The sequence below is a fragment of the Danio aesculapii genome, chromosome 25, assembly GCF_903798145.1.
Source record: "Danio aesculapii chromosome 25, fDanAes4.1, whole genome shotgun sequence".
NCBI classification, from domain to species: domain Eukaryota; kingdom Metazoa; phylum Chordata; class Actinopteri; order Cypriniformes; family Danionidae; genus Danio; species Danio aesculapii.
The window spans coordinates 1,667,870-1,685,927 of NC_079459.1; the positions used below are offsets into that span (position 1 = coordinate 1,667,870).

Here is an 18,058-nt window from a genome sequence, read left to right on the forward strand (position 1 = left end):
TGAAGTAATTCATGAGCAGTTAAAGGGTTAGTTCACCCTGAATAAACATTATTTCACATGTCATTCACATGTTTTTACAAGGACGTGTTAGCGTCACGTTAAAAATAAATATATATGTATATATATATATAAATTAAATTAATTAGATTAAGAGATGAATTTTGTAATATTTTGAGAACATCGAAATTATAGAAATAAAGTTGAAATATGATGTGAATAAGTGACTACTTGGGCCATTGCAGGGCTAGTTGGCCATAGTAGGATTTGTTGGGTCATAGTAGGACTTGTTGGGCCATAGTAGGGCTAGTTGGGCCATAGTAGGGGCCAATGTAGGTCTAGTTCAGCTATAGTAGGGCTAATTCGGCCTTAGTAGGAGCCATAGCAGGGCTAGTTGGACCAAAGCAAGACTAGTTCGGACATAGCAAGACTAGTTGGGTTAAAGCAGGACTAGTTGGGCCATAGTAGGACTAGTTGGGCCATAGAAGGACTTGTTGAGCCATAGTAGGGGTTAACATAGGGCTAGTTGGGCCATGTTAGTGCTTGTTGTGGTATTGTTGGGCTAGTTGGACCGTAGTAGGGCTAGTTGGGCCATAGCAGGACTAGTTGGGTCATAGAAGGACTTGTTGGGCCATAGTATGAGCCAACATAGGGCTAGTTGGGCCATATTAGGGTTTGTTGTGCTATTGTAGGGCTAGTTGGACCGTAGTAGGCTAGTTGGGACATAGTAGGACTTGTTGGGTCATAGCAAGACTAATTGGGCCATAGCAAGACTAGTTGGGACATAGCAAGACTAGTTGGGCCATAGCAGGACTAGTTGAGCCATAGTAGGACTTGTTGAGCTATTGTATGGCTATTTGGACTGTAGTAGGGCAAGTTGGGCCATAGTAGGACTAGTTGTGTCCAGATAGTGATAATTGTGTCATAGAAGTGGTTGTTGTACCATAGTAGTTCTTGAATCATAGTCATGCTAGTTGTGCCATAGGCGTGCTAGTTGTTTTATAGTCATTGAAGAGCTAGCTGCATAATATGTGTTATGTTGTAGTTGTGCCATAGTAGAACTGGCTTTGTTAAATTATTGCTAGCTGCATCATTGTAGGGTTAACTGTGCCATAGTAGTGCTAGTTTGCCATTGTAGTTGTCCAAAGTAATGCTAGTTGAATCAGAGTAATGCTATTTGTGTCAAAGTAGTGTGCTAGCTGCATAATACCACTGTTAGTTGTGTCACAGTGGTGCTTCACTAAATTTAAGCCACATGAATGCTAGTTGGGTCATAGTAATGCCTCATGATTGTGCTTGTTGCATTGGATTGTTAGTCATAATGTCATATTGCTACCCTGTAGTTTTGACATAATAGTGCTTGTAATGTCGTAGTAGTGCTAGTTGCACCAAACTAGGATTAGCTGCACCAAAGTAATGCTAGCTGTGCTCATATTTTAATGCTTAGCGATTTGACAAGCTTCAAACAAAGTGAAATAATTATTGATTTAACATTACAGTGTAATATCTACTACATCCCTGCTGACAGAGAATGTCTCAAAGCCAAACACGAGCTGTATCAGGTTAATTAAAAAAAGTAGCTTGATTGCAGTTTGAACTGATTAGCTTGTAGCTTCGAGCTAGCTTGTGGTCTCCCTCCCTCTCTCTCTCTCTCTCTTTTATATTTCATTGTAAGTAATTCCTGATAGACGGCTGCCCATTTCAGGTTAATTTAGGAGAGTGCCTCAGAGGACATCTGTAGATTCAGAGCAGATTAAAGACATGTCTTCAGTTAGCATAGATCTGCTTCTCCAACCTTTATAGCATAACCCAGAGCTACTTAGCGGAATTGAAACAAGCACTCAAGGCGACGCATAAGTAAGGCAGAAGTTTGTTCTCTCATCAAATCATCTTCAGAAATCTTTCATCGCTCGTTTTTGTCGGGCTGATGCTGAAGTGTCGGGTCCATACAATTTAAATTCAATTCTGACTCTGGCTTCTCGAGTGTAGTCTTGTATAAGAGCACGGCAAACACTCATGCATTTGCCCGTCTGCTTCTGCAAACACACATTTATTGATGCAGCACAGACACATGCATTCAATAAGTTCACTCATTCACACATCGTTCATTTAGCACAGTCAGCATATTTACTGATTACCATTTTTTATTGGATGTTTGAGGTAATCTCAACCTAAACATATAGTGGGGCGGGGCTTAGAGTAGCTCCTCCCCTTTAAAAAAAACAGCCAATAGCATTTGTTTTTGATCACAGCACTGCCAGTGGGAGTGGCTGAGCTCAATTGCACCAAATGAAAAGCAAAAAAGAAGAAGGGGGCGGGGCATGTCAGACACTAGAGAGCATTTGATTGGTCAGAAGATTTGATGAGAAATACTGACACTGATTACTCTGTTAATGAGTACTCAAATGTCTGGTGAAGTGCTTTGAAAAGAGCAGTATTGTTGTGTTCTTCAATAACACACGTTGTTTCTTCTGATTTTAGAGGCATCCCTGGGAAAAACTGTGGAACTGTTATTGTGAAGGCGGAAGAACTTGGAAATTGCAGGGTAGGTCATCTGAATATCTGACCCAGGACCACAAAACTTACCTTAAACGTGTCATTTATTTGAAATTGAGTTTTAAATAAATGAGCTTTTCATAGATGTATGGATTGTTTGGATTGGATAATATTTGAAAAATATATACTATACACTATACTAATCAGAAATTAAGTCTTGACTTGTTTGTAGGATGTTTACAAAATCTTTTATGAAAAATACTAAATCTGAATACTCCAATGATTTCTGGCCTAAAATAAAATCAGTAATCAGAATCAGAAAGCTTTGTAAATGATTTATTCCTGCATTTGCATGTCATCAGTTACAGGCTTTTACAGATTTCTCTGTAGTGTGTGCTGCAGTTTAATGCAACACGTTTTGTATCGTCTCTCCTTTTCTCTGTTTATTAATCTGCATCTTCTTGCTATTTCTTCTCCTCATCTCTTCTTTGATCTCGTCGCTTCTCTACTATTTATCCTTCATATTCTCCTCTTGTATTTTCTGTTTTCTTAATTTACTAGTTTATTTTTTGGTCTCATCTCTTCATGTCTGCTTTCTTTATTTTCCTTCTGTCCGGTAAATGTCTGCTGATGTACATCTTAGAGACATTCATTGTTTGTATTACAATTATTACACAACAGCATAGACAGTTATTGCACTATTACCCCACCCAGGCTCATTCTGAAAACGTAAGCCTATATACATTTCTGGAGAGCGCAAATTATTTAGCCAGAGGAGCATATGGCTGCATTTTGTCTTTAAAATGAATGCTACAGGGAGTTCCTTTACACGCTACCAGATGACCGCTTACCTCCGTAAAGACGGCTTTTCTTCTGTTACCAGTTTGTCTAGTAGCTCGCCATGTATGTCAGCGAACTTGTGATGTGGAGCGGAGTTGACCATGACGAAGGGGTTCTGGCGAAGAACGGTTCCAGAAAGCAGATAAATCAAAAACAGAAGGTAAAAAATAAAATAAACAAGTAAATAACAGGGCGAGAATGTGGTAAAGTCTGAAAATGTGGTAAAAATCAGGTGGCCACAAGGCCTCTTGTTTTTCTGGATTGCTTTTGGTAACACTGTCGTGTCAATCCTGCTTTTGAAGACACTATTGGTTGGGTTCAGGGAAGTGGGTGGGCACTGGTCAATCGGTGCTTTTAAAGACACTATCAGTTGGGTTTAGGGTGGGTCAGTCAGTCAGTCAGTCAGTCAGTCAGTCAAGAACAGCAGGCGTGAATGTCTCTTGCAAGAGAAATTTGAGATCTCAAAGAGCATATGGAGCGACCCCTGGTCGATTAGCGAAAACAAAAACTGCAAAAAAACATAGCTCCTGGGACGTATTTCGAACTCTCCAGAAGCGTATATAGGGGTACAATTTCAGAATGAGCCTGGGTTGCTATTACTTTATGTATGTATATATTTTTTTATTGTTGTTGTTGATCAGGAGTCAGTATTGATGCAGTTTTGTGGCAACAAACTGGACAAGAAAGACTTTTTTGGGAAATCAGACCCTTTCCTGGTGTTTTACCGTAGCAATGAAGATGGAACGTAAGTAATTTTACCCCGTTTTTTCCTATTCAGAGGGCTGTTCTTATTTAGGCCTGTCATGAATTTGTTGTATTCTCACACAAGTTGTTACGAAAAGTGATATTATTGTCATTTTGAGATTAATAATACTGTCTCGAGCATCTATCTGCGCTCCCAAAGAGCATCTCACGCCTCCAAAAGCCTCCGCATTCACTATATTTTGTCTTCTGAGGTGCAGCTCATTTATTTAGAAGATCAAACACCACAGTGGCTTCTCCAAACGCTCCAAACTACATTTATCTGTCTGATATTTGCTCCAGTTTATCTGGAAGTGACCATTCTGTTCTCTTTGACTTATCAATAGAAATTTTGACAAATGTTTAATGCAATATTCCCAAGTTTAATCCCATTTCTGGATGGAAACGTAGCTATTGACAGATTCCCAGTGGATGGTGCATGTGTCATATGACCTATTTCAGAGCCCTTTTCACACTGACTGCTTCTCACCTCCCGTGTTGTGGTTCCTCCTCTTTGACGTCTTCTGTTTGTCAGATTTACCATCTGTCATAAGACCGAGGTGGTGAAGAACACGCTGGACCCTGTGTGGCAGGCCTTCAAGATCCCGGTCAGAGCGCTGTGTAATGGGGATTATGACAGGTGAGTCTAAGATTAGACCTCTTGAGGAAGGAGAAAACACATTTACATATTGTCACTTTTCCTCATTGCTAGTGGAGTAATGGATCACAGGTCTCACGGTTTGGATCACATAGTGGTTTTTTAGCCATGGATCGGACCATTTTTCGGATCAGTCAAAAAGGGGAGGAGACAAATGACATTTGCTTTCCATTTAATATAAAAACAGCACTGCAAGACACTTTTGGTTTTAACAAACAGAACTTAGAAGCTGTCGTTTATTAAAAATAAAATAAGGAAATAATCAGCTGAATAAAAATAAACTGTAAACTACTACTACTACTGTTGCTGATAACGCCAAATGTAGAAATCTAACATTATAATTAGTACAACCCATATTTATTTTTGTCTCATCTTCAATAAACGACTCAGGTATTCACTCATAAAACGTCATGTTTCATTGCTAGATGGTCATTTCTGAAGAATTATGGCACCAGTGAAGGTAATGAGTTCATCATTGGCTCAAATTGCTTCGTTAACTCAAATGGATTAAGTTCACAGGACTCGTTAGGATTAGTTTTTGAACTTAAATGGTTTGTTGCAATCAGTTTCCTCAAACAGTTTAAGTTACCTTAACTTTTTGTGAACTTAATCCATTTGCGTTAACGAAGCAATTTGAGCACAGTAAAACCCAATAAATGAAGAGAACTCAAACCAACTGAGTACTGTAAAACCCAATGAGTTAGGGAAACTCAAACCGTTTGAGAAAAACGATTGCTACAAACCATTTGAGTTAAGAAACGAATCTATATGAGTACTGTGAACTTACACATTTTTAGTTAAAGTAATGAGGTATTTAATTAACTCATTACCCTCAACACTGGGTTTAAAACTCTTTTAAAATGAGTAGAATTAACTTTCAGTCAATTTTGAGTTACCTACACTCATTTCATTTGATGAAGTTGAAGGTTATGTTTTACAGTGTACCTATTTAAATAACTAAATGTTGTTATATTGATGATATTAATATTGTTATTATGAAATAGTATTACTGAACACTTCTCAAAAACACACAAACAGCAAAGATATCAGCATCAGCTCAGCCTAAAGAAAATATCGACAAAAATCCAATATTGTGCATCTTTATTATATTAAAAATAAAGATCAATAAAAGAAATAAAACTGAAGTCTTTCTCAATGATGAAGTATTCATTAAATATGACCATTTCTGTTGATTTTCTGGAGTAAATCAGAGACAGGTTTTTATAGCTCATAAGTTTTAGCTTCTCACAATAAATTAAAATCAGACGTTTTGATTTTATGAGCTGTGTTTGTAGATTGAACGCACCTTTTTCCTTATTTTTTTATTAGTGTACCAGCAGTGCTTGGATAAATTTCTCGTTAGGCTGGCACTAGGACCCAGTTGGAGGCAGCTTGAGGGTGATATTGTAAAGTAAAAGGATTAATAGAGCAGATACTGAAGGAAACTCAGCTGATGTGTTGAATGCTGTAGAAATAGCCAGGAATAAAGATCTGAGTGCCTTTGACAAGGGCCAACTTGTCTGGGTCAGAGTATCTCTGAAACGCTGAGACTTGAGCATTTCTGACCCTTGAAGCGGTGTGAGAATTTACCCGAGGAAGAGCAAAACACAAGCCAATGACAGGGTGTTGGTGCCCTCGGCAGGGTGTTGGTGCCCTCGGCCCATCTGTGCAGGAGGGCAGCAAAGGTTATTCAGTCTGATCTGAGCCAGCAGAGTCTCTGTTTCAAGTCTTAGGGTTTTAATGATGATTATAGGAGGAATGCACCACAAGGCACTGGTGGGATTTTTATTCATTCAGTCATTTTCTTTCAGCTTAGTCCCTTATTTTAGGGGTTGCCACAGCGGAATGAACCGCCAATTATTGCAGCATATGTTTTACACAGCGGATGCCCTTCCAGCCACAATCCAGTACTGTGAAACACCCATACACACTCATTCACTCACACACACATACACTACAGCCAATTTAGGTAATCAGTTCCCCTATAGCTCACTGGACTGTGAGGGAAACCGGAGCACCCAGAGGAAACCCACGCCAACACGGGGAGAACATGCAAACGACATCTGGCCCAGCCGAGACTGGAACCAGCGACCTTCTTGCTGTGAGGCCACAGTGCTAACCACTCAGCCACCATGCCAGCCTCTGGTTATTACTTACTTTTTAAATTTATTTTCGGTCCTTCTCATGCTAGGTTTTATCCCTCACCCACCAGCTCATGCTTAAAACTCACTCTGTGTTCATCTGCGTCTGCATAGGATGATTTTCTTCCCGACCTGAATAATCCCACCCGTTTTAATTCTCACAAACTCACGGGGGTGACACAGACGACTGAGGTTTGGATCCACGTGCAGGTTTATTCTAAGTCAGGGAAGCAATGGTCAACACAGGTGCAAACAGATGTATAAAGGCAGTCCAGAATCGTAGTATAAACACAGGCGAGAGGTCAGAAGGCAGGCAGCGAACAGGAACTAAAGTATAAACAAGACTAGGGTCAAAACACAGGAAATCAAGACTAGGAGAAACGCGTGGTATTGTCACTTTATAGAAAACAAGACTCGGCAAGGGAAGTGAGTGTGTGTGGTGCATAAGTAGTGTGTGTAATCAGTCTTTGACAATCCTCAGGTGGTGCAAGTGTAATCAGTCAAAATGAGGAAGCATGTGTGTTTGTGAACGGAGTGCATGTATGAAAATGTAGTCCATGAATGGCGGATTTGTAGTCCATAGGTTATTGTGAAAGAGATCCAGCGATCTATGAAGTTACGATCGCTGGTGATCTTGACGTCTATACAGCTTAAAGTGACATTTAAAGGCTTAACTTGGTTAATTAGGTTAACTAGGCAGGTTAGGGTAATTAGGCAAGTTATTGTATAATGATGGTTTTTTCTGTAGACTATTGAAAAAATAATGATATTGACCTTAAAATGGCTTTAAAAAATTTTAAACTGCTTTTATTCTAGCTAAAATAAAACAAATAAGACTTTCTCCAGAAGAAAAAATATTATCAGACATACTGTGAAAATTTCCTTGCTCTCTTAAACATAATTTGGGAAATATTCAAAAAAGAAGAAAAAAAATTAAAGGGGGGCTAATAATTCTGACTTCAACTGTATATGTTGCTAGCTATTTGTTTACTAATAAACTACTAATTAGCTGCTTATTAATAGTTATTAAGGTAGTAGTTGGGTTTAGGTATTGATTACAGGGATGCAGAATGAGATCAGACTGTAATAAAAGTTTTTGTGTCTTGTTTCTAGTCCAAATATCTGCAAACTCCTAAATCAAGAAACATTTTCTAGACAAGCAAAAGATATTGTCTTGTTTTCTGAAATAATTAGTCAAAATCAAGAAAAATAATCTGCCAAAGGGGTTAGCAAAGTATTCTTATCTCAAAGCAAAAACAGGACTATTTAACTTACCCCATTGGGAGATTATTTTGCTTGATTTAAGACAAAACTCACTTCATTTGGAATATTATTTCAGAAAAAAGCCCTTATTTTTTACATGTCTAGAAAATGCTTATTGATTTAAGAATTTGTAGATATTTGAACTACAAACAAGACTAAAAACAAGACAAAGATGCTAGGAAAAGCATTTTTTGCAGTGTAAAAATGACTTTGTTTTACTATATCTTCCATGATAGGCCAGGATGTGTGTTTACTACGGTCAGGACAACGTATTTCCATTCAATTAACAAATACCACAGCCATATCACCCTGCAGTCCAAGGCAGGTTACTCACTGAAGCTAAGCAGGGCTGAGCCTGGTCAGTATCTGGAGGGAAGACCACAAAACTAGGTTGCTGTTGGAAGTGGTTTTAGTGAGGCCAGCAGGGGGCGCTCAACCTGCGGTCTGTGTGAGTCCTAATGCCCCAGTATAGTGAAGAGGACACTATACTGTCAGTGGGCGTCGTCTTTCAGATGAGACATTAAACAGAGATCCTGACTCTCTGTGGTCATTAAAAATCCCATGGCACTTCTTTTAAAGAGTAGGGGTGTAATCCTGGTGTCCTGGCTGAATCGGTCATCGGCCCATACTAATAATAGCCTTCCAATCATCCCCATCCACCAAACTGGCTTCCTATCTCTGGCGCTGTTGTCCTGTGGCTGCCGTCACATCATCCAAGTGGATGATGCACACTGGTGGTGGTGTGGAGAGACCCCGCTCATGACTGTGAAGCGCTTTGGGTGTATGGCCATACACAATAAATGCGCTATATAAATACACATTACATTACGTTCAGTTCAACAACACAACAATCAATCCTTGTGTTGGCCATAATATCACATGCTTTTAAAAGTCTGAACCTTCTTTTCCTTTTATTTTTGCAGAGCAATAAAAATCGAGGTGTATGACTGGGACAGAGATGGAGGGTAAGAGGAAAAAGAGTCATTCTGCAGATACTGAAATAAGATGCATCCAGATATGTCATACAACTGTGTGTATGTGTGTGTTTTCAGTCATGACTACATTGGCGAGTTCAGCACCAGCTACAGGGAGCTTTCCAAAGGCCACACGCAGTTCACTGTGTGGGAGGTGAGCCGCTCTGCTTTTCCTCATGTATTTTTCACACACGTCCATTTGCGTTATCATAAGCATGCAGATGTTTACATCACTTTAATAAGTGTGTGATTGGGGGAAAATCAGTGTATTAAATCTACTTAATACATTTGTTACTGTTCTCTTCTTTGTGTAAGCTATAAATAGTGAGATTATTGTGATTGCTCATTCCACATCATTCATTCATGTTGACCCAACACAAATCAATTAAGTTAACTTAGCACTTTTAAGAAATTTATGTGGATTGAACATAAAAAATTCAGTTATCCCAATGAAATGTCAAGAATTGAGCTGTTTCAGCTCATTTTAAATTCGTAGTTTGAACAAGTAAAAAATATATATTTTTGAGTGTAGGAGCACTTTACAATAAACAAACAATATGTTATTCATTTAAAGGGCACCTATTACACAGAAATCACTTTTATAAGGGGATTAAACAGTTGTGCGTCAGCAGTGTGTGGATATAACCAGCTTCTAATGGTAAAAATTAATTAATTGTATTGTTTATAATTAGACTTGATAAAAGCAGTCTGCAGAAACACTTTGATTGACATTCTCGCTTTGTATGATGTCATCAGAGGGGGAAAGCCCCGCCCACTAGTGACCATCTCTCCCTCATTAGCATAGGAAGCTTGTCTTGTTTTTGAATCTGCCACTATGCTGACACACAGGCATCTGTAGCTCCGCCCTCTTTTGAAAAGTCTCAGTTGAATTGAATTTGAATTTGAATTTAAAGCGACAGTCACCAAAACAGCACAATCAAGATCAAAGCCTAAAAGGGTCAGTTTCAGAGAGTTATAACACATTATTAGTGTGATTGCTTGAGCTGAAACTTTACACACACACTCTAGAGACATCAGAGACTTGTTTTACATCTTGTTAAAAGAAACATAATAGGTCACCTTTAAATCCCTCGTAACATGTTCTTATTTAATATTGAAAGTCATCATAATTCAACAGTACAGTGTTACTTGAAAAATAATACTTGCTTACTCCCAGAGCCAATGTTGATATTTAGCCGCACCATATTGGTGTTTCGTTACATCTAGTTTTTGTATGAGGTGAGTTGTTAGCCTAACCAATGCTCAACCCCCAAACTGGAGGTCCATGACATACACTACGGACAATTTAGCTTACCCAATTCCCCTAAAGCGCATGTGGACTGTGGGGGAAACCGGAGCACCCGGAGGAAACCCACGCCAGCACGGGGAGAACATACAAACTCCACACAGAAACGCCAACTCACCCAGTCGGGGCTCGAACCAGCGACCTTCTTGCTGTGAGGTGACAGTGCTAACCACTGCGCCAGCATGGCGCCTTGAAAAATAATGGAAATGCAAAAATAAAGGAATAAAAAACAACAACAACCGAGCAATGCTGCAGGACTGTATGCAGTGGCGCCATCTACTGGCCTAGTTATAGACATGATTTTACAACATATGATAGAAAATGTATAAAAGAGCTGTATGATTAATATGGGTTCTCTGCATTGTTCAGGGCCCCCTAATTCCTAGGGGCCCTAAGCGGCTGCTTACCTTGCTTATTGGTTAAGTCCGCCCCTGCAGACAAGAAACAAGCAGGAATACAAAAATCAGTGATACCAAAAACTGGAAGTTCAGACAAGAGACAAATCAGGAATCCAAAACATAGAGAAGATACAAAGCGAAGTGATCAAACGAACAAACTAACCCACGGTGAACTAAAGCACAAAGCAAAAATCAGGACTTATGAAGACAGGACTCACTTAAACAAACAAGGAACAGCTGAAAACAATGAGTGAACACGTGTACAGGGATACAGGAAATACATGAACAAATGCTAGTGCTCTCAAGTCTCCACATGAGGGCACTGCAACAGGCGTGAAAACTATTAATTTCCGTTTATTTGTTGAATATTTTATTTAATTTATTTAGTATTTATTAACACAGTAAAATAAATATGAAATAAATAAACGGAGGGGCGACACGGTGGCTCAGTGATTAGCACTGTCGCTTCACAGCAAGAAAATCACTGGTTCGAGTTACGGCTGGGTCAGCTCACATTTTCCAGTGGCATGTGACAAGAACTGACCGATCAGCTTCATCTCTTTAGTCTTTGAACAAAATAGGCTCAAACGTAGCCCTATATACATTTCTGGAGATCATGAATTAGCCAGGGGTACGTATGGCTGTATTTCTTTCTTAAAATGAACGCTACGGAGCGGTATGATGCAATTCCTTTCCATGCTAGCAGCTGACCGCTTAACACGGTGTGGACTCTTCTGCTGTTACTAGTTTGTCCAGTGGCTCGCTGCGTACGTCGGAGGATTTGAGACGTAGAGCAAGGGTTGACTGCGACAACAGGGTTTGAGTCAGACGAAAAACGGTTCCAGAAAGCAGGTAAGACAAAAACAAAAGCCAAAAAATTTAATAAACAAGTAAATAACGGCGTGAGAATGTGGTAAAATCTGAAAATGTGGTAAAAAGCAGGCGGCCGCGAGGGCTTTTCTTTTTCTGGACTGCTTTTGAAAACACTGTCGGTTGGGTTTGGGGAAAGAAGAGGGTGGGTCAGTTGATCGGTCAGTCAGTCAGTCAGTCGACAGCGGCCTCTGGTGGATGTACGTGAAAATGGCACTTGCGAGAAAAATTTGAGATTGAAAAAAGCGTACACAGCGGCCTCTAGTGGATATGCAAAAGCTGCAAAAAAAATGTAGCTCCTGGGACGTATTTCGCGCTCTCCAGAAATGTATACAGGGGTACGTAATCAGAATGAGCCTGGGTTATTTTCACCATTAACAGACATGGTTTTGATATGATCATTTTAGCAACTTTTCCCCTTCGTTTCCGCAGGTGCTGAATCCCAAGAAGAAGAAAAAGAAGAAGAAATACCTGAACTCAGGAACCGTGAGTGCATTTTTAACAACTCATGATTAAAAACAGCGATTAAACAAACGATCCAAAGAAGAGCAAAAATAACAGCAGCCATTTTCTAACAAACGCACATCCTTATTGGTAAGACTTCTTATAGAAGGTCCTGCATTATGTCTTCATAAGCAATGCACGACGCCTTCATAAGCGGTGCACATGAATATTCATAAGCGCCGGTGGAGCTCCTGATTGGCTGTGACTCCAGGGAGTTGCATCATCACCCCCGAGCATGAATATTGATATGACATTTATGATTAAAGTATGCATTGCTTACTGAAAGTGTGATGATGCCCTTTAGGACTCTACATAGGAAGTGTTACCAAAGTTTCATGTCGACAGGTCACTCTGCTGTCCTGCTTCATCGACGTCGAGGTCACCTTCCTGGACTACATTAAAGGAGGGTGAGTTTCTATAAATATATATGCTTTATGAGGACTCAAACGTGAACTAAATCACTTTGAAAACATGCTGTGGAGTGGATTTCTGTTTTCTGGGGGCTGCAATATGCAGTTTGTATGGGGTAATGTTAATTGAACCCTTTCACACATACGTTTTAAATAGCCTGCATGCCAGGTTTTTGTTTAGTGTGCTTAATAATGATCCTGTTAATTGATATGTGATGGATAATGGCCGCTGCCACGTTTCAGGAGAGATCAGAGCTGCTGAATTTACAACATGTTAATTCATCACTATCTTCCGAAATACATGAAAGTTGTTTGAAAACACTGATAAAGTGTGATTTATGACAAGCACTGCTCTTTTTCTGTCCATCCCAGCCGTCAGATGTTAATTTCAGCAGTTGATGATGGGTGAAAGTGTCCTAGTATTATATTGAGCCTCCTATAATTGGTTTAAATGCATCTAAGGTCAGAAAACATTGTAATTTTCCCGGAATATGCATTTAATATTGAAATAGTTTTGATATATTTCCTTTGAATCAATTTGGGACTTCGGGTCTGTAAGCTCCTCCCTCTAAATGGTCAGCTGTCCTTGTCTTTTTAACCCTTGTTCAAATGGACTCCCCTTTGGTTATGTTGGGGGCTGTTTTTGCCCCATTGACTTTATATTTTTTATAATCACATTTTTCGATTGCAAAGCCATGACAGCATATAATTATGCAGTTTTGATTGTTGCTGGTTTTTCCTGTTGGGAAGAGGGACAATGTGTCATTTTTACTGTTGATCATCAGTTGTTAGCATTAATCCTTAAGATAGGCCTGTGCAAAACAGCTTGTGTCTGTTATATGGAGTTCAGTGGAGTAACAGCAGATTTTTGTGTGTGCACAAATACACTGTGTTTACTGTGTTCTGAGAGCTGAGGGGCTTATTGAGATTTTTTCGGACATATGAAGGTAAGAGCCCAAAGTCCTCTCTCTCTCTCACACACACACACACACAAACACAAACACACGCACACACACACTATACTCCATATAGAAGCAGAAACTACGCTTTTTTTTCGCACTGCAACTGATAATCAGCAGTAAAAATGACCAATTTTACCTCTTCCCAACAGGGAAAACCAACAGCAGTCAAGAATGTATGATTATAAGTTTGCCGGCCACTTTATTAGGTACACCTGACCAGCTGTTTGTTTACACAAATTTCTAATCAGCCAATCACATGGCAGCAACTTAATGCATTTAGGCATGTAGACATGGTCAAGACGATCTGCTGCAGGACAAAGCGAGCATCAGAATGAGGAAGAAAGGGGATTTAAGTCACTTAAGTGATTTAAGTGGCATGGTTGTTGGTGCCAGACGGGCTGGTCTGCGTATTTCAGAAACTGCTTATCTACTGGGAGATGCCCTGTTGATGCCAGAGGTCAGAGGAGAATGGCCAGACTGGTTCCAGCTGATAGAAAGGCAACAGTAAATCAAATAAGCACTCGTTACAACCGAGGTCTGCAGAAGAGCATCTCTGAACACACAACACGTCCAACCTTGAGGCGGATGGGCTACAGCAGCAGAAGACCACACCGGGTGCCACTCCTGTCAGCTAAGAACAGGAAACTGAGGCTACAATTCACACAGGCTCACCAAAACTGGACAATAGAAGATTGGAGAAACGTTGCCTGGTCTGATGAGTCTCCATTTCTGCTGCCACATTCAGATGGTCGGCTCAGAATTTGGCGTCAACAACATGAAAGCATGTTGTAATTATGTTGTAAGAGATATTTTCTTGCCACACTTTGGGCTCATTAGTACCATCTGAGCATCGTGTCAATGCCACAGCCTACCTGAGTATTGTTGCTGACCATGTCCATCCTTTTATGAGCACAGTGTCTCCATCTTCTGATGGCTACTTCCAGCAGGATAGCGCACTATGTCATAAAGCGTGAATCATCTCAGACTGGTTTCTTGAGTTCACTGTACTCAAATGGCCTCCACAGTCACCAGAGCTCAATCCCTTAGAGCACATTTGGGATGTGGTGGAACTGGAGATTGGCATCATGGATGTGCAGGCGACAAATCTGCAGCAACTGTGTGATGTTATCATGTTAATATGGAGCAAAATCTCTGAGGAATATTTCCAGTAGCTTGTTGAATCTCTGACATGAAGGATTAAGGCAGTTCTGAAGGCAAAAGGGGGTCCAACCCGGTACTAGTAAGGTGTACCTAATAAAGTGGCCGGTGAGTGTAATGCTGTTATGGCTTTGCAATCACAAACTGTCTTTATAATGGAAGTAAATGGGACAAAAACAGCCCCCAACATAATAAAATATTGTTAAGTTCTTGAAAATTTTCAAAGCATTTTCTCAAAATATGTGTCAAAATCACCAAAAGTCATTCCATTTGCTGAAACACAGAGAAAATCATGGCCAGATTAAGCCTAAAATCCCCCCAGAGTGGATGAAAACACCCCCAGCAGCACACAAGGGTTAATAAACAAGAAATCACGTTTTGATTGAGCGTCTCTTGTTTAAAATGAATCCATCATCATTGTGGAGTTCAGGTATATTTAGGCTCTGGTGACGTCACGCGGGTTCTCCATGCATACAGAAATAAGATGCGAAAACACTCGAGACTGCAAACACATCGCTTCGCCTCTCCATCCATGAATAATTCCCTCTTCCTTCGCTCTCCTGCTCTCCACGTCACACACACACACACACACACACTGCATTATGATGCCGTAATAACCCAGGCTATAAATAGAGCGCTCTATTCTGAGAGTCACAGAGACCCCGGGCACATGACCTGGCCTTCAAACCAAGCAAACACTGGAGAAACATCCCAGGAATATCTGTAAGACGCCTGCAAAAAACACAGAGCAGAGATTAGTGTTAGAGATGCTGAGAGGGAATCGTGGGTATCATACTGTATTGCTCATGTTCATAAGCTGACTCATGCTTGTCTTAATGTTTGGCTTTTGCAGCACTCAAATTAATTTCACGGTGGCCATTGATTTCACTGCGTCAAACGGTGAGTGCACTCTTCTTCAAGATTGCTTTGCAAATAAAATAATTAAAGTCTTCGTTTTTTTAGCATTCTGCCATGTGTGTGTAAATGTGTATGTTTTGTTGATTTAATATGTTTTAGATATGTTTACATGTAAATGATTATATATTATTTAAAGGAAATGATCCAAACGTAAAGAATTAAGTGAAGTTTATTTATAAACTAATTTAGAGAGGATCATGTGCTTATGATTGCTTGCAGCCGGTCCCGCATTATTCAATTTATGATTCACCAATCAGACGATTCCTAAGTCACTATAAATACCCTCAGTTCCATATCACAGCCATCTTCGTTTTGAAGAATCCCCCCTTCCACCTCTACTCCTCCTCCTTTCCTAGATGGGTGGCACGGTGGCCCATTGGTTAGCACTGTTGCCTCACAGCAAGAACGTCACTGGTTCTAGTCCTTACCAAGCCAGCCGCCGTTTCTGTGCAGAGTTTACACGTTCTTCCCGTGCCCACATGGGTTTCCCCCGGCTTCCCCGGTTTCCTCCCACCGTCCAAAAACATGCAGCTTAAGTTAATTAACCAATCCAAATCAGCACCATAGACATGCTCCTAGTTAATAGTTATCTCTAAAGAGCGATCGCTAGCTGTTCATGAGCTACTACAGCAGGGGAGTTCTCCATTTCTACCTGAGCTCAAACTCCCCTCTCGCCGTGCAAACGGGAGGGAGCCCTAGGCTCGAGGATCTTTTAAGCTCATTGCTCTCTCTCAGGGCTCTCTCCCGGGACAGCATCCCAAACAAAACAAGCTATATCAATCATCAAGTGTGAACTCTTGAAAGCATTATAATGTCAAAAACAGCATGTCTAAAAACATTCATTAACATTCAAAAATGCAACCCAGGCTCTTTCTGAAAACGTAGCCCCATATACATTTCTGGAGATTGCGAATTATGTAGCCAGAGGTACGTAAGGCTGCATTTCATCTTTTAAAATGAACGCTACGAGGTGGTATGATGCCGTTCCCTTTCGGGCTACCAGCTGTACCACACGTACCACCGTGTGGACGGCTTTTTGATCACACCGAACTGTTTTTTGCATCGAGAGGTGCACATTTTGAATGGTTTACTAATGGCCGCAAGCGTTTTGCGTTATGGACGACGCAACATCGCCTTTTCCCATTAAACACTTTGAAAGCAAAACACCTTAAGACGGGCAAAAACTGTCGCAAAACACTGCTGAAATTGGAGCCTGGGCATGCGCAGAAGGGACTACCAGATGGAGCCAGAGGCGGAGCCGGGTGATCAAGCCTCCAACCAAACGCTTGAACGTCAGATCAACCACGCCCCCCAAACGGCTCACTTGACTGCCCTATAACAAAGGCTCGCTAATATAAATATAAGCACTTGCATTTAAAAGCACATAATAATATGTGATTTATTAAAAATTGTGTGATGTAAGCTGTTATAATAATTTAATAAAACAATATATGTTGGACTGCAGAAATAAACGATCTCTCATACGCTCTAGCCTGAGTTAGCACAAAAAAGATTTCTCTTAATATGGGTTGTTGGTATTTATTATCTTCACAGGGGTAGAAATATCACTTGTAAAATATGAACAACAACATATGAACTACACATAGATTTTAGAAATGTTTTTATTTTTAATTAGCAAATCAACAGGACCCAAAATATACACAAGTCTTAACGTATAATTTTATTAACTACATTAACATAAATGAATCATTTGAGGATTTTTGAGTATTGTGAATTAGATTTTTAGTAACACATATAATACAAGAAGATTTCATTTAATAATAATAATTCTGTACATTTATATAGCGCTTTTCTGGACACTCAAAGCACTTTTGGGGAATCTCCTCATCCACCACCAGTGTGCAGCATCCACCTGGATGAATTGACGGCAGCCATATTGCACCAGGGCGCACACCACACACCAGTTGATTGGTGGAGAGGAGACAGAGTGATGAAGCCAGTTATCAGATGGGGATGGTTAGGAGGCCATGATGGACCAGTGGGCAAATTTGGCCAGGATTTGTTGAAATTAGATAACAAACATGATAATGTAAATCGCTTAGTTGATGTTAATTATTTAGTATTTTAAATCAGTTTCCAACAGAAACTCATAACAGTTTATAATAACCACTTGAGGGAGAGTAAATAGTGAATGTCAGAATGATTCGCTCTCCTTTGTTTTCTTTTTCCAATATTTCCCAAATGATGTTGAACAGATTCAGGAATTTCTTACAGTATTTCCTATAATATTTTTTCTTCTGGAGAAAGTCTTGTTTGTTTTATTTCGGCTAGAATAAAAGCAGTTCTTAATTTTTTAAAATCTATTTTAAGCTCAATATTTGAAGCCCCCTTAAGCAAAATTAGTTTTGGATTGCCTACAGAACAAACCACTGTTATACAATAACTTGCCTAATTACCCTAA

The 18,058-nt window shown here is 39.9% G+C and overlaps 1 protein-coding gene across 3 annotated transcripts in view; it reads left to right on the plus strand.

Annotated features, from left to right (window-relative positions):
* Nucleotides 1–18,058, plus strand: part of cpne8 (copine VIII) — an 81,366-nt gene that overhangs the window by 39,934 nt on the left and 23,374 nt on the right. For all 3 annotated transcript variants that reach the window (XM_056451792.1, XM_056451793.1, XM_056451794.1), the window contains 8 exons: nucleotides 2,479–2,542; nucleotides 3,975–4,078; nucleotides 4,610–4,714; nucleotides 9,060–9,101; nucleotides 9,189–9,264; nucleotides 12,117–12,170; nucleotides 12,534–12,595; nucleotides 15,572–15,618. In XM_056451792.1, coding sequence (XP_056307767.1) covers nucleotides 2,479–2,542; nucleotides 3,975–4,078; nucleotides 4,610–4,714; nucleotides 9,060–9,101; nucleotides 9,189–9,264; nucleotides 12,117–12,170; nucleotides 12,534–12,595; nucleotides 15,572–15,618 — 554 coding nt within the window. The remainder of the gene's footprint in view (nucleotides 1–2,478; nucleotides 2,543–3,974; nucleotides 4,079–4,609; nucleotides 4,715–9,059; nucleotides 9,102–9,188; nucleotides 9,265–12,116; nucleotides 12,171–12,533; nucleotides 12,596–15,571; nucleotides 15,619–18,058) is intronic.